A 24,042-nucleotide genomic window follows, 5' to 3' on the forward strand; every position below is an offset into this window, starting at 1 on the left:
GCGAGCTTCTCCAGAGACTGCAGGTGAGCGCGCTTCGCAGCTCTCGTCCCACCTCGGGGACGCGCCCGCGGGCTCGCGACCCGAAGACTGCCGGGAGTGAGGCTACGGCGCTGGTCACCTCCGCTCCTCCTCCTCCTCCTCCTCCCCGTCGTCGCGGTCCCCGCGGAGGCCCGGAGGGAGGGAGTGTCGTCCCCGCCCTCCTCGCAGCCAGTCCGACTCTCGATCCCGCTGAGTGAGGACCCCGCGGAGCGCAGCTCGGCGCAGAGCTCGGAGCTCCGGCCGCCCCCTCCGCAGGTGCCTGCGAGGAGGCGCCGGGCCGCAGCCGCCCCCGAGCCCGCCTGCCGGGCACTCGCTCCCCACGTTCCCCGCGCTCCCGGCCGGAGGAGGCCGCCGCTGGCTCGGCGCTCAGCATGAACCGCAGCCACCGGAACGGGGCGGGCAGCGGCTGCCTGGGCACCATGGAGGTGAAGAGTAAGGTGCGCGGGGCCCCGGGCAGGGCGGGGCGGGCGGCAGACGTGCCTCGGGCGAGGCGGGGCGCCGGGCCGGAGAGCTGCCGGGGTCTGGGCGGCCGGGGCGGAGTGGGAGGTCGGAGGCCGGGGATCAGCTCCCCGGGAAGAGCTCGTGTCTGCCGCTGGCTGCGATGGGAACACCCGAAAGGGCGCTTGGTCCACTGCGTGCCCCGATTGGGAGTTAGGCCCTCTCTGTCCCCAAAGATGGGGGGACATTTGAGTGCAGTGGGTGAGAAAGGTGGGGGGGGCTGTTTTCTCTCTCCCAGGCTGTGAGTGAAAGATACTTGGACCGCAGACCACCCTGTGGTTATTTAACCTTACCCCTTTGGTGGGTCCAAGGCTTCCGCAGGTGGAAGACTCAAACCCCTTGAATGAGAAAACCCTTTCGCAAGTCTGCCCAGGTTCCTGCTAGCAGTTTCTTTAGCACAAACTTTGGTATGCATTTAATCTACAAAATTAACACTATCACCTTACGTCCGAGGAGCACTTTCCAATTGGAATCAGGATGCTCTTTTCATTCCATCGCGCTACCCTCTCACATCAAGTGCTTTCACCCCAGACCAGCGGTCGGTATGCCAGTCTGGGGCTAATTACCTCGGTATCAGCCGAATTCCTATATCTCAAGGCTGGGCGAGCAGGGCAGTCAGTAGGGATTAGTTAGGGAATGCTTTCCAGAGGGGATTGTGGACTGGAATTCGAAGGTGCTCAGAGGCCCCGGGAACATTTTTCTCGCAAGTGTTTTAAAGTGAATTAAAGAGCCAGAAGGGAGTTTGGATGATCAAGTCCAGTTCTCCTCTGACGGCTGAGAAGACTGATGCCTAAAAAAAAAATCCTATTTCCCCAAGCTGTGCATTCTTGACAAGACTTTTAAGCTTGATCAAAGCTGTTTCACAACTTCAGACGCCCTGGAATACCAGATAAAGACTTTGGCGGGGCCCTAAGACATTTAGAATTGAGTTGGAAAGACCATTATATATGAACCAATGGGGAAAACGTGACAGCTTGTCACCTCGAGAAATAATGAGGCCTCATTGAAGGTAAAACTTCGGTGGGAGAACGCAAAATCAAGGAGTGATTTAAAGCAAGTACAGTGGACTTTGGGAGAGCTTCCAGAAGTCTGTGGGTGGAGTGAAGGTTTATTGTCTAGGGCTGATAAGAAAGGTTCTGTGAGTTGCTTGTAAAGGAGAATCCCATCAAGAGTATCTAAAATGTGTGTCCATTTTTAAACTTTGTAACTTAAGTCATGTGTTAAGATAGGCCCTATCTGCAGAAACCATTCTGTAATTATAAGCAATTTAAGAAATGCTTTCAATGCTTGCTTTGGAAGCCCATATACCAAAATGGGAGCAATACGGAGATTAGCATGGCCCCTATGCAAGGATGACACACACATTCGTGAAATATTCCATTTTTTTCTTTCCTTTTTTTTCTTCTCTGTTCTGGTGTACCAGTAAATCAGATCCAGCTGACACAGGAGATTGCCCCACCTTCTGCAGCAGAACATCTAGTGGATTTGAACCACACACCTTCGGGATTGCATTGCAGTTTGTCACTAGGCCACCAGAACTCCCTCATATTTTTTTTTTTTTTTAATAAAAAAAGAAAAGAAAAATGCATTCATCCACATGTTTTCCCTGAAACGTCCATGTTGTTTTGTGTCACAGAGTTGGAACCAACTCGTCTGAACCCTCCAGTGGGTTAACCGAGGCAATAAATCGCAAGGGGAGGCGATTGTGCTCATCCTTCCAACCCCCCCCCCCCCCCCCCCCCCCCCCCGGAAGCAGCTGGTGGATTTGACCACTTTCCATTAGGCCGCCAGACCCATAGCAAAGGGAAGTCACTTCTTGAACGAAAGGGTTAAGATGATGGAAAAGGCTGAGCAGTCTAGGGACAGGAGTGGTTTTTGTGCCCACTACTTGGACTTTCTCATGGCAATTCTGTTACAGATCTAGTTTGGGTTTGTGGGAGTTGAGGTTAAGAAAAGAAAAACACTTGTGATACTGTGTAATCTTACAGCTCAGTTGTGGTCTTGATCTTGGTGGCAAGTCCTTAATTGTTTATCATAGAAGGAAATGAATTGAGATTCGATAATAGGACACCTATCTAGGTACACATCAGATGGCATGATCTTTTTTTTTTTTCTAATTCAGGGAAGCTAAGAAATTGGAGAATTCCATCTGAGTATCATAATAGATGGAGAAAAGATTGAAACTGTCAACAACTTCATCTTGCTTAATTCAACAATTAACACTCTTGGTACCAGCAGTCAGAAAATCAGGAGATATATTGTACTAGGAAAATCTGCAGTTAGGAACCTCTCCAGATTATTGAGGTGTAATGTCATTTTGAGGACTGCAATGTGCCTGATTGAGGCCATGGTCTTTCTGATCACTTACTATGCTTCTGACAGCTAGACAGTGACCTAGGATGACAGAGGAAGATTTAATGCCTTTGAGCTGTGGTGTTGGAGAAGAGCACTGAACATCCCATGCACGGCCAAAAGAACATCTAAATATGTCTTGGAGAGGGTGCAGCCAGGGTGCTCTTTGGAGGCTTTGCCTCACATACTTTGGGCATGTTGCTAGGAGGGGCTTTTCCATGGAGAGGGACACGATGCTCGGAGAGGTAGAGGATTGCTCAGGGTTCAGATCTCTTGTTCATGGGATTCGTATTGGTGGGACGCAACTTGATGGCACAACAACAACAAGAATTTAGAACCCGGCACTTGATTCTTTTTGCTTGCTCTCCAGGCGGCTTGTGATTCCCTTGTAGACTATGGCCTAACTCTGTTGTGTATTTGACCTGCCATAGTGCACGTTGTTAAACCAGTCTCTGGTAGAATCCAGGCATCCAGATTGCACACACCAATCCAAGTGTGAGTCTTGACAAACACAGGATAGGGGTTTCAAGTACACCTGTAATGCTTTTATTTGTGAAATAAGGATTATTGATAACTTTTCTTTTAAAATGCATGGAATAAAACACTTAACAATTTAGCCATCTAACATTTGGACAGATTTTTGAAGCAATATTTCTCCTCACACTGCTTTAGTGCCCTTAGCATTTCACAAAGTAAAGCAGTAAGCCAAAACTAGATACTGTTCAGACTTATGTTTTAGGATTTCCTTTTCTTTATCAAAAGCAGTAGTCTCAACATTTTTCTCTTTTTTTCATGGAGGGTTTTACTTCACATAGTAAAAAGTTCTCTTAATCCTATTGTTCTGCTGCAAAAAGCATAACAGTTTCTTGGTGTTTATTTTCCTTTCCCTGAGCATTTGCAAAAAGACACAACTGCTGCTAAGCTATAGTTTCTTACTGTTTTTATTGCAACATTTTAGTAAGAGAGGAAGGGGGGAAATGTTGAGCAAAGAATTTTCATGGAGGCTTTGGTAGAAACATTGAGGCCCTAAAGAGTTTTATTACTAAATGCCATTCTCCTTTTACGGAGTCACCCAGTGCCGCATATGGATGTGTCCTAGACTGCTAACCAAAAGTTTGATGGTTCAGGCCTACTCAAAGGCACCTTGAAGTAAGGGCAAGGAGATTTGCTCACAGAAGGCCTCAGCTCCCTTTGGAGCAGCTCTGTTCTGCAACAGAATGGACTCTACAGCAACTAAGAACAACATTGCCATTCAGATAGCAGAGGCTGTTCTGAACCCTGTGGGGGGAATCAGAAAGCAGTTGCAATTCCATGTTGTGATACCAGAATAGAGAAAAATGGAGAAGAAACTAGGACTTTTGATAACATCACAAAACTAACTCTGATATGAAGGGTGTTCCTCAAGTTTTTATTTGCTTTGAAATGTGAAGGTGTGACTAAACTTTTTGAGAGTTTTTAAGTGTGAGTCATCTTATTTTCTTGATTAATGTTTATGTTTCAAGAATGTGTCTGGGAAACTTGCAAATTATTTAGCCAGGGAAAAGTACACTTGAATTTTCTTTTGAAACCATTGAGTAGGGTGGGTATAAGCAAGGCGGATGAACTTCTTAGACACAGCAGATGCTGTGGCCCAGACATCCCACGAGCCCAGGAGAAAAGGAACCGGCATAGCTGTCACTGAAGCAGCTCAGATGGTTATAATGGGACTTTCCTGTGTGCTGCTAAACACACTGTATCCAAAGCACAGTGATTGATAGTCTTGGTAATAATATTTAGAGAGAAAACATGTTCAGTGATCAGATACACTGGAGGAAAGCTTGTCTTTTTAAAAAAAAAAGTTTCTTCTAAAAGATTTTAAAATATGCTCTGGGCATTTATCTGGATTTTCTAAACCTTGGTCTCCATAGCCATTGTTGAAAGGATGACTGGTGCGCCTTCTACCTTGAGTGGCTTTGAAGGAGACTGACAGACTCAGATTCTTCATATGAGAAAATGCTGTGGTGTTTCCCTAGAAGGTTAAAATGCGGCTTATTATGGACTGGCAGCCAGTCTGTTGTTGAAATTGCACCACTTTGGTAACTGGCAGTTGGAGAGAAGAGGTTCGTTTCTGCAGCAGGAAGGCTGAGCAGAGCATCAGAGCTGTGCAGGGAAATCGCGGCGTGATGGGGTCTGTCACCTCCCTATTATGTGATCCTTTAGTACCTGTGCACAGTAATTACTCTCTTCACCTACTAATTGGTGACTTCTGGAGCAGACCTGAGCTCTTCAGTCTCCAGGGTCTAACTCTAAGCCAGCCATATAAACATTTGTTGCATTAATTGGATAATTATGGGGTATGTAGTTGATGTGTTTAATAAAGTTTCTTTAGCATAGAGAAGATGCCTCTTATTTCTAAGCCTATTTTCTCTATAATTTTTTAATTAATGTGCCCACTTCCATCATATAGCAGTTTGTGTTAACGAGGACAGAGTCCTTTTTGTATATTTTGCCACATCCTGTGGAATGGTAGTTTTTTTTCTGAGAAGAAACAGTGCACCACATCCTGGCTATGGCATGGTCTGTGTGGAGGGGGTATTGCTGTCAGCCTGTGGTCCCCAGGCGGGGTTTGAGCTGAGTCACTACTGGACAGTCCCTGGAGAGCCAAACATTGGAGATTTCATTGAACCACATCATTCTGAAGGGAGTTCCTTCCAGTGAAACGCTGCAGTGAAGAGGGATCTTCCAGGGTTTCTCTTAGTCGGTTTTATCTCCTAATAATAAGGCTTCTGACAATAGACTGTTAACAAAAATGCCTTCTTTATTAAGGAAACTACTAGCTGTTCATATTTTCATGGCATTCTTCCTTTGTTATTTTTGACCATTTTCTATGTGGTTTGGGAGGAATTCTAACTTTGTTTGTTTGCTTTTGTAGTTTGGAGCTGAATTTCGTCGTTTTTCACTGGAGAGATCAAAACCTGGAAAATTCGAAGAGTTTTATGGATTACTGCAGCATGTTCATAAGATCCCCACTGTTGACGTTTTAGTTGCTTACACTGACATCCATGGAGACTTACTACCTATCAATAATGACGACAATTACCACAAGGCTGTGTCGACAGCCAACCCACTGCTGAGAATTTTTATTCAAAAGAAGGGTAAGTCCCACTGTTTATAAAAATTATTTTAGAAATGGAAATGGTTTGTTTCTCCATTGATAGGATACACACTTAGCCACAAACTTCGTGCATCTTCTTGCTGTGTTAACTAGTGGGTTGAAATATTTGTGATGGTTGGTTTAATTCTATCTTTACATTTTACAGAGTGTATTTGAGGAAAATGTCCGTGTTTTTATTCATTGATTTTAGCATCTTCATAAAAATAGGCAATCAGTGGCATATTCACTTGATGAAATGGGTTCTTGTCCTTTCAGAAAGAAGTGATAGAAATCATACAGCTCTGGAGTCAGAATTAGCCCAGCTTTTTGGTGGCAGCCAGCTTTTAAGTGCTATAGTTACTACTTGATAAATAGATGAAGGAAAGTTATTGCATCTTCCTGGGTCTCGCTGTCTTTATCTATAGAATGTGTTTAACAGCTGGTTACTGCAAAGATTAAATTAACTGTACTGGCAGATAGTAGGCATTCACTGAAAGTTTTCTTTTGCCTTTGAGGATATTTTCCACAATAAATTATTCACTGAGTTATCTGGGAAATTAGATAGTGAACCATTCTTTTGGAATGATAGTTGTTTTGTATTTTTTAAAAAAGTTTGCCTTGAGGCCAGCTGTGTGTGTCTGATCTGTCTGTCTTTCTGCCAGCCTGGGAGGAATTTATTTATTCTCTTTGGTTAACAAAGAGATTTGCGAAGCCTTGGTCACAGGAGGGGAGCTCAATTGGTTGGAGAGTTAAAGGCCTTACAGTGGGTGTTTGTAAGCTTGTCAGCTTTGTAAACAGCTTGCTTGAGAAAATGAGTAGGGATTGCCCTTGAAGTGAAACTTTACTTCAGTCACTTGATAAGCATTGGACCACTCCCAGGGCTTTGAAATTCCACTCATTATTACGGATCTTGGATTTAAGACCAAAGTCTACCAACAAAAATAATCCTCCACAGGTAACAGTGCCTTACCTGTTTACAAAGTCCTTTCCACACAGATTTCCCCCAGGACCCCTGAGATGGGTAACTCTAGATTTTTACCAGGAATATCATCATTGATTTGACTGTTAGGGATGAAGACGTGAGCAGTTCTGTACAGTAGGGAACTAGGAGCGTGGAGAGCTGGCGAGGAAGCAGCCACAGTCAAGGGGATGGATAGATGTATGGGTGGGTGAATGGCTGGCTGGCTGGCTGGGTAGATGGATGGAGGGGTGGATGGATAGATAGATGGGTGGGTGGGTGGGTGGGTAGATGGATGGATGGGTGAGGAGTGGAGCCAGAGCTTGCTGCCGCTGCTGTTAGGTACTTGATTTGTTGTCATTGTTGATTTCGACTCAAAGCAACTCAACTGTGAAAAGAACTGCCCCACAGGGTTTTCTAGGTGGCCATCTATGGAAGCAGATGGCCGGGTCTTTCTCCCAAAGAGCCACTGTCTGAGTTCAAACTGCCAACCTTTTGGTTGCCAACTGTGTACTTAACCATAAAGATCCTTGAGAGGCCAGAACAGTGTGAACATTAGAGAGTCATCAGGCACACAGCTGAGTGGTATAGAGGTAAAGGAGAGTTCAACAAAGAATAGCTTTATGGTTTTGAGCCTGATAGCTGGGACCATGCCATAAGCAAGCAGGAATTGGAAGAGGAGTTGATTTGGGAAAGGAAATTGTGAGCTTGCTCTTAGAACAAGTGAGTTTTTTGAGACTGGGGAGTCAGGCATGCCATGCAGGAAATGAAAGGCTGTAGGCAGACTGGAGTTTAGTCACAAAGATTTGGCAATGTCCTGAAGTGATCCTTGATATTGGGAGTAGGCACAGGGCAAGGTGAAATGAAGATAAGAGGTGGAAAGGTATGTGTGGAATGCCAGGGAAGAAGGAAAGGCCTCATGGAGTGAAGAACAAAGCTTTTGAATAGATTTTCAGCACATATGTTAAAATGATTAGCTTGGTTAATAGACCTTCCTTGTCATTTTCATTAAATACTTAGTTGTTCTTTATAAGGTTTGTACAAATATAAAATTACTGTTATTAAACTAGAGTCATCTGATAGAATTTTGTTGGTCATCCCCTTTATTAAAAGATTACGGAAGTTGGATTAAACCAACACGTGTTTTTGTTAATGGAATTATAACACATGATCTTACAGCAAATTGTAACTTTTTTTTAAATTGTATTATTTTTACATGTACCGTCAAATCAGATCTGACTGGTACAGGAGATTGCCCCCTCCTTCTCCAGCAGAGCATCTGGTGGATTTGAACCACGTACCTCTGGGATGGCAGTGCAGCATCTTGCCACTAGGCTTTTAAGAGTGATTATCTAGCATCTTCTCTGTAGCGCTGCTGTGGTGGTATGCTCCATCAAGTCGGAACCCACTCATAGCTGACCCACCAGCGTGTTTTCAGAGGCTGTAAATTGCACCAGCGGAGATTGCCCACTTTTTTCCTTTGAAGCAGCCAGTGGATCTGAACTGCATGCTTTTGGGTTGGTGGTTCTACTCCTTACCGCAAGGCCACTCAGGCTCCCTTAAGTGTTAGTTCATAGTAATTTTTGAGAGGGTGTGGTGGTGCGGTGGTTAAAGTGCTTGCTGGCAACCAGAAGGTCTGATGTTCAGCCCCTCTAGCCTCTCAGAGGGCAAAAGATGTGGTGGTCTCCTTCCCTAAAGATTACAGCCTTGGAGAGCCTATGAGGCAGCACTCCGTCCTGTCCAGCACTCCTCTGGGGCGGTCAGTTGGAATGACTTTACAGCACTTGGTCTGGCTTCTTACTTTTGGTGTAAAATTGGAATTAGACCTTTAACCTGTGTTTTTATTGAATATTTTGAAGGTTTTAACTTTTAGTGTGTGATTTGCGGTGTAGTAAACTAGTCAGTTTGTTTCCACATGAAGCCCTCTGCGAGCTTCCCGCTGCAACCAAGTTGTTTGGTGCCACTGAAGCAGTTACAAGTCACAGTGACCCTGTGACCCCCATGACTGTCAAAAGAACAAAGAAATACATCTTGGAGGAAGTACAGCCTGCTTGCTGCTGTTTGGGGTTTTTTAAAGTCTTTCCCTACCCCACCCTAAGGTGCTTCTTAGAGGCCGGGTGGTGAAGCTTTGTCTCACATACCTTGGGCATATTATCAGGAGGGCCAGTCCTGGAAAGGACATCATGCTTGGAAAGGTGGCGCCAAAGAACCTTAGAACCTCAAGGAGATGGATTAACACAGTGACTGTAATAATGAGCTCAGGTAAGTCAGAGATGAGGAGGATGGCACAGGACAGGACACAGATTTACTGTTCATTGCTAGGAGTGCTGGTGGCTTAGTGATAGGAGCTGTGCTACCATCCCAAAGGCATGCAGTTCAAATCCACTAGCTGCTCCACAGGAGAAAAATAAGCAGTCTCCTCCCATGTGATTAACTGTTTCTGAAAACCTGGAGGGTCAGCTAGGGTTGGTCTAACTTGATGGTACTTAGCAACAATAAGGTCACTGTAGGTCGAAGACTTGCTGACACCTAACGTAAACAGACCTGGACCTTTCACTGTCCTGGGCCATAATCTCATGACCTTTGGACGCTGGAGCCCGTTGACATTGGGTCAGTCTGACCTTCTATTTTCCCCAGCATGATGTCTTCTTCCAAGGACTAGTTACTCCTCACAAGGAGCCCAAAGTATGTGAAACAAAGTTTCACCATCCTTGCCTCCGAGGAGCACCTTGGTTGTATACTTCCTCAGAGACAGACATTTTGTTCTTTAATTTCTTAACTGCCGGTACCAAGGGTGTTGATTGTGGAATCCAAGTAACATAAAAGTGCTGACAATGTCAATCTTTTCGCTGTCTATCATGATGTTGTTACCTATCAGTCCAGGGGTGAAGATTTTTGTTCCCTTGATGTTAAGATGTAATCTGAAAGTTTTTAAACCAAAATTAAAACCTCCTGTAAAAGAGTGTAGGCAGCATCCACTTCAGACATCAACTGTAATAGAGAGCGTAGGCAGCATGGGGTTGACTGTATCTGACCTTCACAAAGGGGAACAGTCCCCCAAAACCCCCCACAGTACAAAACCAATTCCTGTAAGGTCAGACATGGACTCCCACACTCTTGCGTCTACTGATTCCAGCACTAGTGTTACTAGGTCTGAAATCCATTGCAGTGACCGCACAGATCTCCAAAGCCATACTCACACTTCAGGGGTTTATTAGGGAGTTTAATAGGTTACAGTTCAGGTTGGCACCAAGATACGGTTGCTCAGTTGAGACAGTGTCTCAGGGTGTTCTCTGACCCTTTCACCTGCAAAGCTCCTTCAGTCCTGCCCATTGTGGCATCTTACCTTAGTAATTCCATGTTAAGTTAGCAGACTTAAGGAAGGAATCAGAATGAAAGCTTAAAGGAGCTTTATTAAAGGGGAGGGCGGATTGGGGAGCTCCTGGGTGAGGTTCCTCGTTCCGGAGGTGCACTTATTGGGGAGGGGTTTTATAACGGAGTCTTTCTTCAGGGAAGGAGGGGAGTTACATTCCACTGTGATTTACAGTGGTTCGCCTGTTCAACCAGGCAGCCAAGGCCATTTACTCTTCTTAGCAGCATTTGAATTCTTCGTTGTCCCCCCTGGTCCCCTTGTTCTGGCCTAACACTCAGCAAGTTTGTATAAGGCCCCTGGCCTTGTTCCTGGGGCAGCAGCCCCCCCACCCCCGTGAGCTTTTCCCTCAGTCCTCCAGCAGCTATAGGGCCCCTGGCCTTGGTCCTGTGGGCAGCTGGCTCCTGAAGTCTCTAAGTCTCTGCTGAGGCTGCGGCGCCTGCTCTTGTATGGAGCCCAGTCTGACTGGACGGCACTCTTTGGCCCTGTAGGACTTGAGCTGCACTCCCTGCGTTCTCTTCTCTGCTGGTGGTCAAGGTCCCACTTTGCTGCCTAATCTGCTCATTTTTACTTGGTCGAGTGGGAAAAGCTGACCAGTCTCGTAATGATCACTTTGTACACACCCTGTTCCCACTACAGCACCCTCCTCCTCTGACTTCACAGTTCGGCTTCTTGTTCTCTCGCTCCCACATCAACTTTCCTTTCTCTCCCTCTCACTTGGCAAGCCTCTTCTGGTCTCTGACATTGTCGTTTCTTGGGCCGCGACTCCAAAGAACACTGCTTCTTCATCCACTCAGTCTTTCTTAGCTCAAACAGTAACTTTCTTAAAGCATCTCACCTTCCCACCTTTACCAAACTACCCTCTGAAGACCAGGAATTACCTTGTTTCCTTGCTTATTACTGCTGCCTCTGGGCCCTAGTCCAGGACACACTCAAAACAGTGCCTGCCTGGTGATTCACATCCACAGGCATTCAAGTGCAGGGCTGATTTTATGTGCACCTTGTCCTGAGGTGCTACAGATTGGCTCTTACTTATAACCTGTTTAGAACAGGATGAAAACTCTGCTAGATCCTAGCTATCCCCGCAGTCTCTGTGCTTACGTGAGCTGTAAGGAGCATACATTCAGAACACAAGGCGTGGGTCGTTAGTCCCTAGGGAGCTTCTCTCTGGATGCTCAGTGCCACCAGCCACTCCTCAGAGACAGACAGGTAGCCTCTTCCCTCGTGATTTATAGCCTCAGACTCAATGGAAGGTTAGCTGTCAGTTCAGACTTGCTGGTTTTCTGTTTTCGTGACTTGTTGACTCTAATTAAGAAATCAACAGGGTAACAATTACACTTGACATGGTGTCAAGTGATTTTTTTTTTCCTAAAAAAAAGAACTGCATGATTTAAGCGAAGTGTGATCTTTTAAAATCTGATACTTTTCTCCTTGGTGGTGGGGTTTTTCTTTTCCTCCTACTTCTTTGAACAAAGGATCAAGGTTAAGTGCATATTATAGCCAGAAATCAAAAGGTAGCACAATGCTGCAAATCTTGAAGTTTTTCATTTTAAAATAATTTCTTTTTAAAAAGACCCAGGTCAGCCAGCTATTTACTCTGCTTACCTCTCTATGTTTTTGCAGAAGGTAATATTAAAGCCATGGTGCGAGCCTTAAGGATAATTGAGATCATTAAGGTCCCTGAAAATAGCTACATCTGGGAAAAAAACCAAAACAAAAACTGCCCTGATCAGCCCTGTAGGTTTGGGCTCCAAGCAAGAAAATGTGTCATTGTTCAAAGCTTCCCAGCCAGTCGTGATGATCACCTGTGCTGGGACCTTTTGATAAACTAAGCACTCCTCCTCCCAGATCTCAGCAGAACATCTACCTCAGAGCCTCTCATCAGATAGATCCTGGACTGCTTTTGTAAGGCAATAGAAAGAGTCTAATCTTAGACTGACTTTTAAAGGAATGTGTTGGAAATACCAACCCTAAGCAGGGTCTCCCACAGCCCCTCGAGAACACAGCCTAGAATCTGGGCGGTTAGCCCCTCCTCGACTGTCAAAGTTTAATAAGTGACACAAAATATAGGAGAAGAGAAGAAATAGTGAAGTCACATCTCAAACTGAAACCATTGCTCAAGACCTGGATGTCATATTTTATACATGCTGATTTTCAACTAGTCACCAAGCCTATTAAAACTGTCTTCTAATTATTTCTCCTATCTGTTTCCTCATTACCACTGCCTCTGCCCCAGGCCAGGCACCATCCTAAATGACTACAGGGGCCTCAGGCCTCTGCCGTCAGTGTTTTCCAGTTCCACAGTCTGTTTGAAACAGCAAGTGAGATTACCATCACTCTCCTGCTTCAAATCTTTGCTTTTCTTCCTGGTGCCCTTAGGCTGAAGTCCATAAATTTAACATCCCCAGAGGCCCTGTCTATCTGTTTGACCCTTAGCTCCTACCTCCTCCTTCGCCACAAGCTGACTGTCCAGGCAGGCTTCATAGTTAGTTCAAGGCCATCAAAGTACAAGGAGCTAGGAACAGTTTTGGGTTTCCAGCACATAGCAAAGCTGTATAGTTTGTTTTATTTTGTTTTAAGTTATGTTTATAATAAATAGACTGTCACCTGGTGTGTGTTGTTGTTGTTATTGTTGTATGCCCTTGAATCCATTGAACAACAGATCTGAACTTTGACCTGTCCTGAACTGACTTCACCATCCACACATTTTACTCCTTGCTACAGTCACTGTGTCTCTCCATCTCATCAAGGGTCTTCCTCTCTTGACCTCCGTCTTTCCAAGCATGATATCCTTCTCCAAAGACTGGCCTCTCCTGACAACATGCCCAGAGGGTGTGAGACAGAGTTTCACCATCCTTGCCTCCAAGGAGCACCCTGGTTTTACTTTCTCTAGGACCTGTTTGTTCTCTTGGCATCACAGGATGTTCAGTACTCTTGTCTAGCACCCCAACTCAAAGTATACATTTTTTCTTCTGTCATCCTTCGTCACTGTCCAGCTTTCAGATGCAGAGCAAGCAAGTGAAAAGACCATGGCTTGGGTCAGGCGCACCTTAGTCTCTAGACTGACATCTTTGCTCTTTAGGATTCTGGAGAGATCCTTGACAGATTTTCTCTTGCAGCTTGGCTTTTGATTTCCTGACTGCTGGTGCCAGTGGTGTTGGGGAAGTGTTTTGCATGTTCTTGTAACTTAGATATGTATGTTTATTGCCTGTCTGTCAGATGCTGTACTAAAACAGAACTTCCAGATAAGACAGGCTAGGAAGAAGTGCACATTAGTGTGATAAAATTGTTTGGGGTTTTCTAAGAGTTATCAGAATGTGATAAGAAACAGTGAGCAGAGGCTATTGGAAAATGGGCCAGTAGACTTGCTCACTTCGGGGTTGCCACAGGCGTCCAATTTACAAATAAACAAATAAAAGCCACACTTTGTCCGTGAAGGGCAGCAGAGTAGGGAGGCATGCCAGCATTGGGTTCTTCGCCTGTCCTCTCCCCGCTATTTGTCTCCTGGGCCTGGAATGTTCTCCCCACCCTTTTACCTGACTAACTTCTCTGGCCTCTGTTTCCAGTCTCCATAGAAGCCTTGAGAGAGAAGTTTTCTTTCTCCTGCACGTCAGGCTGGGTTGCCATTGACACATCCCCACACGTGCCCAACACACGTCAGCTCTTCCCACCACGCTTAATAATTTAGTTATTTGACATTGTTAGAATCAGGCATAATATCTGTTGTGTTCCCTGAATTTACAGTGCAGCGCAGTGCCTGGCACATAGTTGGCACTCACCAAATGAGGGGCCCTCAGCCAGGTGGCTTGATGCAGTGACTACCCCTGTCGGCTCTAATGTGTCAGATTATGAAGATGGCACAGGATAGGACAAGATTCAGATCTGTTGTTCACAGGATTGCTATGACTCACAACAACAAATGCTTGCTGATAAGGTTTTCTAGGAAAACAGCCCTTTCATTTACATGTTGTTTTGTGACTGTTTTACACCAAAATATTTACTACCTGTGCTTTACAGAAGCCCCGATTAGAATATTTTCAAATGACTTAATTCTTCCCTGTCTTCCTGGAACTTCAGACATTATGCTGCATGCTCTTGCCACCTCTCCCAGGAAGTGCACCTGGGCTCTTTACAGGGTACTGAAGAGTTTTGTGCGGGTTTTCAGATTTGCTTGGCACTTGGAGTAAGTCTGTAATTCCTGCGTCTGTGCCCGCCACTCACCCTCACTGCTCTGAAGCTGTGACTTGGGACCCTCTGGAGGTTAGGAAACAAAGTAACCAGGCTTTTCAGAATTCATGTTTCAAGAATATGAGGTTCCCAGAGATGGCTGCTCGGGGAGGACTGCACGGGAAGGCTTTGTGTGTGACGAAGTGAGACATCCAGCTCGGTGCTCAGAGGCCCGGCAGGTGGACCTGGTCTGCCGTGGCTGGCCGAGGAGGGCCAGGCTGGAATGAGTCGAGTTTTGCTGTATAAACCTGCCCTGTGTTGTTACATAAGCTACGTTTATACAAGCAGAAGGTGGCAGTGCATCAAGTTTCCAAACTTTACGTCCCTCCCGTGTTCAGTGCTCGCTCGCCGTGGACGCAGGTAGAAAGTCAGCCTCCATTCCCTGTGGACATTCACCTTTACACTTTCAACTAACACCCTGTACCCTGGCGTCTGGCCAAAATATTTCTTTTCCCAGTGGCTGGAAACTGATTAGCTCGATGGGAGAACAAAGGTGCCTTTGTACTGGGGCATATTGCTTTTGAGAATTTAGCAGGGAGAATTCAAACCAAGTCTGGACGTGGTGCCAAGTTATGCAGATTGGGGGGGGGCTTGGTCAGGTTTCCCATGCGTAGGTATGTGGGCAGCTTCATCTTGTTCTCAGTTTGTATGGTTTGGAATTTCCTTTCTCAGTGCGCTGTAGGCTCTCATGGTGGACGATTTTGAAATGAAAATGCCAGGGTTTGAGAAAGCGTACACAGTAGACAGCTTTTCTTTCTTGAGTATTTTGGCCCACTTTTGCCAAAAAAGTTTGTTGTCTTAATGGGTTTCTTTTCTAAGTCAAATTCCAAATAAATCAGTCTCTGTAAGAACACATGTAAATGCTTTATTAATGAGAACAAAAGGTACCCCCAGAAAAAGAAAAATAAGGTATACCTGGTCTTGAATGTTGACTAGAAACTGGGTTTTAAAGTGTTCAAACAGCATCAGAAAAGACAGATGATTTTGGTCACTTGACTCTGAACATTGATTGTATGAAGTTGACAGCTTAGTAAGAAAACGTATGTTCTGGTTCTTGATTTCATTCCTTTAATTTCCTGTTGTACAGTGGAGATGAGAAGAGTTCACCAAGAGGAGAGACACACTTGCCTCATGAACGCAGTTCTGATTTTACCATAGGGATCCCTAGTTACATTAGCGGGTTACATTATGGGATGCTGACCACAAGATGGTAGCTCTGCTGGCCTAACGGGTAAGATGTTGTGCTACTAACCCAAAGGCACATGGTTCAAATCCACCAGCAGTTCTGCAGGAGAAAGATGGGTAGTCTCTCTCCGTTCGATTTATGGCCTCTGGATTTTGAACTGTTCTTGAAATTTCCTGGCTTTTTCATTTCCGTTGTCATCAACTTCTGACAACAAAAATAGAGGGAAACATAGAAACTTTGGCAAATGGATGTTTGTCATTCTGTCCTCATACTAGTTATTCCGTGATTCCACAATAGAACTCATTACTATATACTAGTTACTAGCTAGATTATATACTAGTTACTAGATCTGTGCCTCTTATCACTATATAATGTCAAGTCTCCGTTCCTTAACCACTAACCTACTATCCTAATGATCCCCCCTTTTCTACCCTCCCTTCTCCTGTTCCCCTTTAGAACATTTTATTTTCACAATAGTGGTCTTACACAGTATTTGTCCTTATGCCTGAGTTATTTCACTCAGCATAATACTCTCGATTCTGCCGTATTATATAGTATTTCATGAAATCATTGTTCCTTAGTGCTGCATAGTACTCCATTGTGTAAATATACCACAATTTCTCAATCCATTCACTTGTTGATGGACACTTGTGCTGTTTCCATTTTCTTGCTATTTTGAATAACACTGCTATGAACATAAGTGTCTCAGTTCTAATTTCATTGAGATACAGTCCCAGGACTGAAACTGCTAGATCATAGGGATTTCTGTTTTCATTTCTTGAAGAAACACCAACCTGCCTTCCATAGAGATTGTACCATTTTACAATTCCACCAGCAATGCATGAGACCCAATCTCTCTGTATCCTCTCTAACATTTATTGTTTGCTGTGTTGTTAAACTTTGCTACTGCTGCTGGGGTGAGATGGTATCTCATTGTTTTCTATGAGCTTTTGATTTTGATGCACACAGGGATTTGATTTTAAGAGGGTCACATTCGTCAAGATTGTATCCTCTCCTGGTTGTGCATTTTTGCCTATTTATGCCATAGGCTAGGACTTCTAACTTTATTCCCATTTTGTCTCTTATGATCTTTATCAGGTGTGAGATGTGGATCTTATTTCAGTTTCCTGCAGGTAGATAGATGTCCAGGTTAACCCACACCATTTGTAAGAAAGGCTGTCCTTTACCTATTTAACAAGTTTTGTTGCTTGTCAAGCATCAGTTGACCATAGGTAGATGGGTTGATTTTTGGGTTCTCAGTGCCAGTCTATTGATTATGTGTGTGTCATTGTACCAGTACCATGCTGTTTTGTTACTACGACTCTGCAAGTATCAGAGTTTTTAATTGAGATGGTTTTACTTGGAAACATGGCTTTCTGGCATCTCCTAAAAAAATGGAACTTGGATTCCTGCAGCTCTTGAGAGAACTGAGCAGAGGAGTGTCCGTGCCAGTCACTGTCACCTCACAGAGACAGAACGTCTTTGCACTTACTGTTCTTCACAGAATAAAGAAAGACACTCAAAATCTTAATACTTTTATCTTGTTAAAAAATGGGAAAAGAAAGATTAACAGCTAGCTCCTCAGAAGACTTGAGGAAGAAGTGTTTCATTGTAAATGGGAAGATCAAAATTCCTGTTTTGATATGTACCCATTTCACTTATTTTTGAGTTTTGTTTCTAAGGGGGAGTTGTACAAAAGTCTCTGACATGTATTTTTCCCAGACATTTCTCTCTTTAAATTCTCATCAAAGTGAGGTATTTGTTTTGTTTTCTAATACTAAAGCAGTGAATAAGGTCATGGTTGAATCTGAGTTGTTTATGTATATTTAATATTTGTCTTGTACATTTCATATTTTACCAGAAACAACTTTATTAAATTTTGATACGTGCTTGAGAGGTCCACCTAGTGGTTCTCTTTGATATGGCATATCTTAACTAGGTTATGCTCTGATTGGAATAAGTTAATATTTCATTTGTTTGTGTACTCAGAGCCGTTTAAGTTACCCTTTCTGTACACATAAATGTTGTTGTTGAGTGCCTTCGAGTCGAGCACGACTCATACTGACCCCATGAACAAAAGGCCTGAAGCACATCTACAACTATCGACATTTATCAAAGGTCATAGAGTTTCAAGAGGCATGTTGTTTAGGAAGTGGATGCCACTCCTGCTTCCAAATACATACAGATACAAGTGTACATATAGATACAAGTGGTGTTTTTCACATCATTTCTATAATTCTTTTCTTTTCTTTTTGAACAGAAGAAGCAGACTACAGTGTCTTTGGTACAGACCCACTAACAAAGAAGAAAAATGTGTTAAGTAATGTATTACGTCCTGACAACCACAGAAAAAAGCCTCATATTGTCATTAGCATGCCCCAAGACTTCCGACCTGTGTCTTCCATCATTGATGTGGACATACTTCCAGAAACACATCGGAGAGTCCGTCTGTACAAATACGGCATTGAGAAACCGCTGGGATTCTACATCCGGGATGGGTCCAGGGTCAGGGTGACGCCACATGGGTTAGAGAAAGTCCCTGGGATCTTCATATCCAGGCTGGTCCCAGGAGGTCTGGCACAAAGCACGGGACTGTTGGCAGTTAACGATGAAGTCTTAGAAGTCAATGGCATAGAAGTTTCAGGGAAGAGTCTTGATCAAGTAACAGACATGATGATCGCAAACAGCCGCAACCTCATCATAACCGTGAGACCCGCAAACCAGAGAAATAACGTTGTCAGGAACAGTCGGACTTCAGGCAGCTCCGGCCAGTCTGCTGACACCAGCCTTCTAAACTACTCGCAGCAGATAGAGCCCAGCTTCGGGCTGGAGGATGAAGACAGCGACGAAGACGTTATTCTTGACGGTAACGGAGTGCCACAGCATAGTCCCACAGCAGTTCCCACTGCGGAGAGCCTGGAATCATTGACACAGATAGAACTCCGTTTCGAGCCTGGACAGAACGGTTGTATTCCTTCTCAGCACATGAACTTGGCACGCCTAGCAAGTAGTAGTACAAACACAGAATTGGAAACATATGCTCCAGATCAAAACCTGTTAGAAGAAGATGGAACGATCATTACGTTATGAAACCATGCTAGATTGTTCTCTCAGAGAGGACGCCGTGGGGACTTGGACATTTGGCTGTGTAAAGCAGACATACACCTGGACCAGAGACACGGAATAGACACGACAAAGATAATAATGCGAGGTTGACAATTGTTAATGTAAACTTGGCGTCAGAGGTGAATGTGAGTCTAAAACAACAAGGCCTTTGCTGATGAAATCTCCTCGTGCTTTCGCTGTTTTGTCTGGAAAACTGGATATTAGAGCACATTTTCAGGACTCTGGGAGGCATGACCAGATCATTTCCGTTTGAAGTGGTTGCATATTTAACCTGCTGTGCAGAGCCCAGTTCATTTTCCCTTTAGCTGGTGTTTGTTTGTTTGTTTGTTTGTTAAATCCTAATGTGAATGAAGAAGCCTGAGTCTTAACTGCTTTTGGTACCCTGGGGACCTTCTTAGCTCCAGTGTTCCCAGCATTATGTTCCTGTGTTGCTCCTTTTAACAGATTATTTTCTGAAGTGTGTGTGTTTTTTGTTTTTTGCTTTCACTAATTTCTAAGAAAAAAGACTATGTTCCTGAATTAAGAAATTCTGTGACAGTTATTCCAGGTAGTGTCTGTCCATTCCATAGCTGGAATATTTACAAACTAAATCCAAGTAGGTATTGTTTGCATTTAAAAACCATTCCACTCATTGGATCAGTGAAACAGTTCTTTAGCCCATTACTCTCCCAGGTTCACTGGAAAGAATTCCTTTTTCTGTTTGTGTGTTTTGTTGGTGTGCTCATGTGCGCTTTCAGTGTATTCCAGTAGTTTAAATTGTTTTAGATGGGGGAAATGCACACAAATTAAGAGGGTTTTATATACAGGACAAACTCATGCACTTTTTATACAAAAAGAAATTTCTACTTTCTTTAGTGAACACTGCCTACACTTTATAAGAAATAATGCATTCCCCTTTGACAGGTAAAGTTTATCACTGTTCATTTTTCTAATTCTATTTATTTTCCAACGTATCCGTGTCGAACATGTCCAGAGCGAAGCTGCTAGCTTTTCTCCATAGCCTGACTTCTTGGTACATATCACTGTACAATGTGCACAGACACTACTACGGTATGCTTGTAAATAGAAATTAAGACTATTATGTACATAAGTTCCTTATGGCTTATGGGCATTTCTCCCAGAGTTATTTATTAATTAATTTTATTATAAGATTAGTATGAATACCTTTATAACAATTGTGTGCTATTAAAACAATGAAGAATCAACCGACTCCGATTTGAAGGATGTTTTTTCTCTATCTTAAAAATAGGAGAAGTAAAGTCTTGATTACATGAAGACCACTTGACTCAAAATACTTCTATGTATTTTGTTCGTATTACCACTAAACTATTAATCAACTGCACAATATCATGTAATACAATGTAGGTTTTGTTGAATTCACTGAAATTCTCCCATTTGTACACCACTATTTAATGGCCGTCCAGCTCTGCCATTCAGTGCGTTTTCAAAATTTGGCTCTAGAATGGCAAAATAGCATAAGTATTTTGGGGGTTAAAGTTCATTTATGACATAAGTGGTGCAGGGGTTCAACATTTAAGTAAGAATGCTCACACACTACCTCTCTTTCTCTTTTTTTTTTTTAAACAAAGTTTTAACATTAAGTTTTCTCTTGGAAAAAAATACTTCAGGGCTTGACTTTTTGTATGAATTTTAACTGTAAAATACAGATTTATCTTGTATATTCACGCAAATGGGAATCCAAGCTGCTAGTATTTCTGTTTTAAGCATAAGAATGTGTGTCAATGGTATTTGCAAATAGATCTGTAATTTAAATCATCGGTGAAATAATTGATAGACTTATTGTAAAACCAACAAGTTTTGGTTGCGCGATAAAGTATCAGTTTGTTGGTAGTCTATGAATTGATTATTTCAAGTGCACCTTACTAACAAAAGTATCTGGATTCAGCGTAAAATTTTTTAGTACTCAAATGTCAAGCCCAGCTGTGAATTTTGTTCTGTATCTTAAGTACATTTATGATAATGTTCTCATGAGCTGTCAACAAAATATATGTACTTTTGTGAACTATGAATTTTCTAATTAAATTTTACATGCTACAACATGATTTTTACATGAATGATATACTTTGTTTAAACTATCAAATGTCAGTATTTTACTACAATTTTATTACAAATGTACGTTATCACTAAATGGACTTTGATTTTAAATAATCAAATTAGCTTTAGCTGTATATTATTTTTTACAAATAAAGATAGACTTATATAAAGGCTACTTTCTTGTTTTAAAATATATGAAAAGTCTCCAGACAATTATTTACAGGATATCCCATAATTTAACGTGCAGCATTAATTTAATAATTGCTGAGTTATAACTAAATCCTCGCTTTTTAATTGTTAAAGAAAACACCAAATTGTATGTAAATAAAGGCTAAGAAGAAAACTTTCTGAGCTATTTCTAATCCCTCAGTAGTTTATTCGCCTACCTGATACCCACACTAACTCTTCCAACAGCCCATTTGGAAGATAATCTTCATCATTGTATCCATTCCCACTCCCTGTTTGAAAAACGGATTTTAAGTCTTCTGCTTGTAAACTCGACATACATACACATGGACTTCATAGCATTGAGTCAGGCAAGTTCTGTGAACTGAGTGCCTACTCATCTTGGGTTTGGGGATTCTTGGAATCATAGTACAGGACTGATAAACCCCTTGACCCTTCAGCATAAAGTTCCAGAGCCTTCTGCATCTTAAATCCCTGCTACTCCCAAGTTTCCTGCTTTGGGGAAGAACTTGATCCATTTGACTTTAAAGTGAAAACCAGTCCCACTGCTTGTATCCATATAAGTACTCAATGTTTAGTAGCAAGCAACCAGTTGATAAGCCATTGCTGATTTGCTCATCTTTTAGATCCATAAAAGGATTCAGTTTGGGCAGTGGAGCCTTAAGCATTTGTTTGTCAGTGACTTGGGAATTGAAGCTTCCTAAATTTAGGGAGTTTAATCATGACTTGTTTTTAAGAAATGGAAAGTCTTGGTGATGTCTGTTAACCTGAAAGGTGAAACAAAGAGTGTGCCTCCTACCTAGGAAGGTCATTTGTATGCTGCTTAATGACTGTCAAAAGGATGCTCTGGGAAGTTTCCATTGCCTCCAGGGACACATGTACCATCAAATGACTGTCATAGGTATCTCGCTGGTTATTAACAGTGTAAGTGCAAAGAAAGTAAGTCTCTTCCACACATTAAGAAACCACCCTCTAGTCTAAATTGTTCCCTAAAATTGGCTAAGATTTAGATTGTTATAAAAGCTAATGTGTTTATGAGTTTATTTTGTGCCACTTAGTGTGTGTGTTATAAATTGAAATTGGACTAATTGTATTTACAAGCTGAATATAGGTGTCTTCCCATTTAAAAAAAATTCTCTGGAAATATGAGAATAGGGTTTAAAAATACATAAATTCATTCTTGTTTAAAAAAGTCTTGTGGGGGGGAGCTCTGGTGACCTAGTGGCAAGAAGCTGCACTGCAATCCCAGAGGTGTGTGGTTCGAATCCATCAGATGCTCTACTGGAGAAGGAGGGACAATCTCCTATACTGGTCAGATACGATTTGACAGTACACACACACAAAAAATATAAAATAGAGCAGATGACAGAAAAATATCTTCTAACAGAACAAGAAAGGCAAGCAGCTTTAAGCCAAGACCACCAGTAAGGTGATAAAGCGTCCTCCCTTCCCCCCTTTACACCTACGCCCCTGTTCAGCATGAAGAAGCCAGAGAGTCGACATCCAGTTCCCAAATCAGTAAGACAGTTGGTTTAATTACCATTGAAAGTGCTTCTCATTCCTCTGTAGCATCTGGTCCCCACTGGACCCTCATAATTTCCTTCACCTGCTCCCCCCACCAACCAAACTGTGCAGCTCTGCAACTGCATCCCTGCCCATCCTCACCCTTCTGCCCCCAACCCTCACCTCCTTGTACCCCCAATATGTTTTTCCCAATAAAAAAAATAAGAAAAAAAAGACAATTTAAAAAAAATGTTAGCCACCAACCATTCTTAAGACATTTTATTTTGCTATAAAACAAAACTAAAGTAACTTACAAGGAGGCTGGCTAATTTTTATCCAAAATGTGATATTTGGGAGAATGAACAGGTTTGCTGTTAGCCCGGCCAAACAACAGGCATAGAGTGGAACTAGCATGGAGGAGATCTGTGTGCATTATTAAAAATCACAATACCCACAGTAAGGGTATTAACATTGTGAGCCAGTATGAAGATATGTAGGTGTGTGTATGCATATGACTCTATCCACATCTCACTGGCATGGTTAGGTTTCAAGGACCAAGTCACTACACAAAAATAGGAAAACAGAGGGTGACTACATCTATATGTAACTGCCAAATTTTCTCTTTACATAACTGCCAAATCACTGAGAACCGTGGCCAAGCCAAACTAGCACATACCCTCAAGCCTTTACAGCCAGCATTCCTCTCACCTAAAACCTTGACTTCTTCACCAAATCTGGGTCAATGTGCAAAACAGTCTTTTTTTGCTATTTCCAGGCTGGGAAGGTGAGGCAAATGACTGCATTCCGCTAAGGTGTGTTTTCTGGTGGGGTTGAGACTGGTGTGGCGGCTGTTCACAATAGGGTATGAGCTGATTGGATTTGGCCTCATTTAAAAAGGCTTTTGGGCCTGCTACTTTTTTGTAGATCTCCCCAATAAAACAGGCTTGGAAGCAGGAGAGACATCTATTTCCAAGAAAAAGCTTGCCTCCAGAATCTATGAACTTGGAGAAAAGAAAGTTTTGTGTTCAAGACTTTCATTAGTAGGGTCACTATGGGTCATCTACGACTCTACGATACTTAACAATTATTGTAAGTTTGAAATTTTGCATAACAAGAAAATTGTGAGACACCAAACTTTATTACATGAGGTCGTAAGCTGGCTTCTCACACATGTAGAGCCTGGCAAGCCCCAGACCTGTGGGTCAGAACTCAAGAGAGGTCTGTGGAGGCTAAAGAGTCCAAGGAGTCTAAGGCAGGCAGGAGAGCAGATTGCTGGCTTCTGAAGTAAGTGAAACAGGTCATTGGTTCGAGTGCGGAGATGACAAGCCAGATGCAGTATCCAAGTCAGCAAAACGCTAACGAGCTTTGCCAGAGAGATTGCACATATATTCAGCGTTGGCCACACCCCT

At 43.0% G+C, this 24,042-nt stretch overlaps 1 protein-coding gene across 1 annotated transcript; it reads left to right on the forward strand.

Annotated features, from left to right (window-relative positions):
- Nucleotides 1-410: 410 nt before the first annotated feature.
- On the forward strand, nt 411-18,853 carry PARD6B (par-6 family cell polarity regulator beta). The gene is made up of 3 exons (XM_006881636.1): nt 411-476; nt 5,801-6,023; nt 18,024-18,853. Exons 1-3 carry the CDS (start codon nt 411-413, stop codon nt 18,851-18,853), a joined length of 1,119 nt encoding a protein of 372 aa, XP_006881698.1.
- Nucleotides 18,854-24,042: the final 5,189 nt, after the last annotated feature.

The sequence above is a fragment of the Elephantulus edwardii genome, unplaced genomic scaffold (genome assembly GCF_000299155.1).
Source record: "Elephantulus edwardii isolate Elephantulus edwardi_28Jun2011 unplaced genomic scaffold, EleEdw1.0 scaffold00015, whole genome shotgun sequence".
Lineage (NCBI taxonomy): Eukaryota > Metazoa > Chordata > Mammalia > Macroscelidea > Macroscelididae > Elephantulus > Elephantulus edwardii.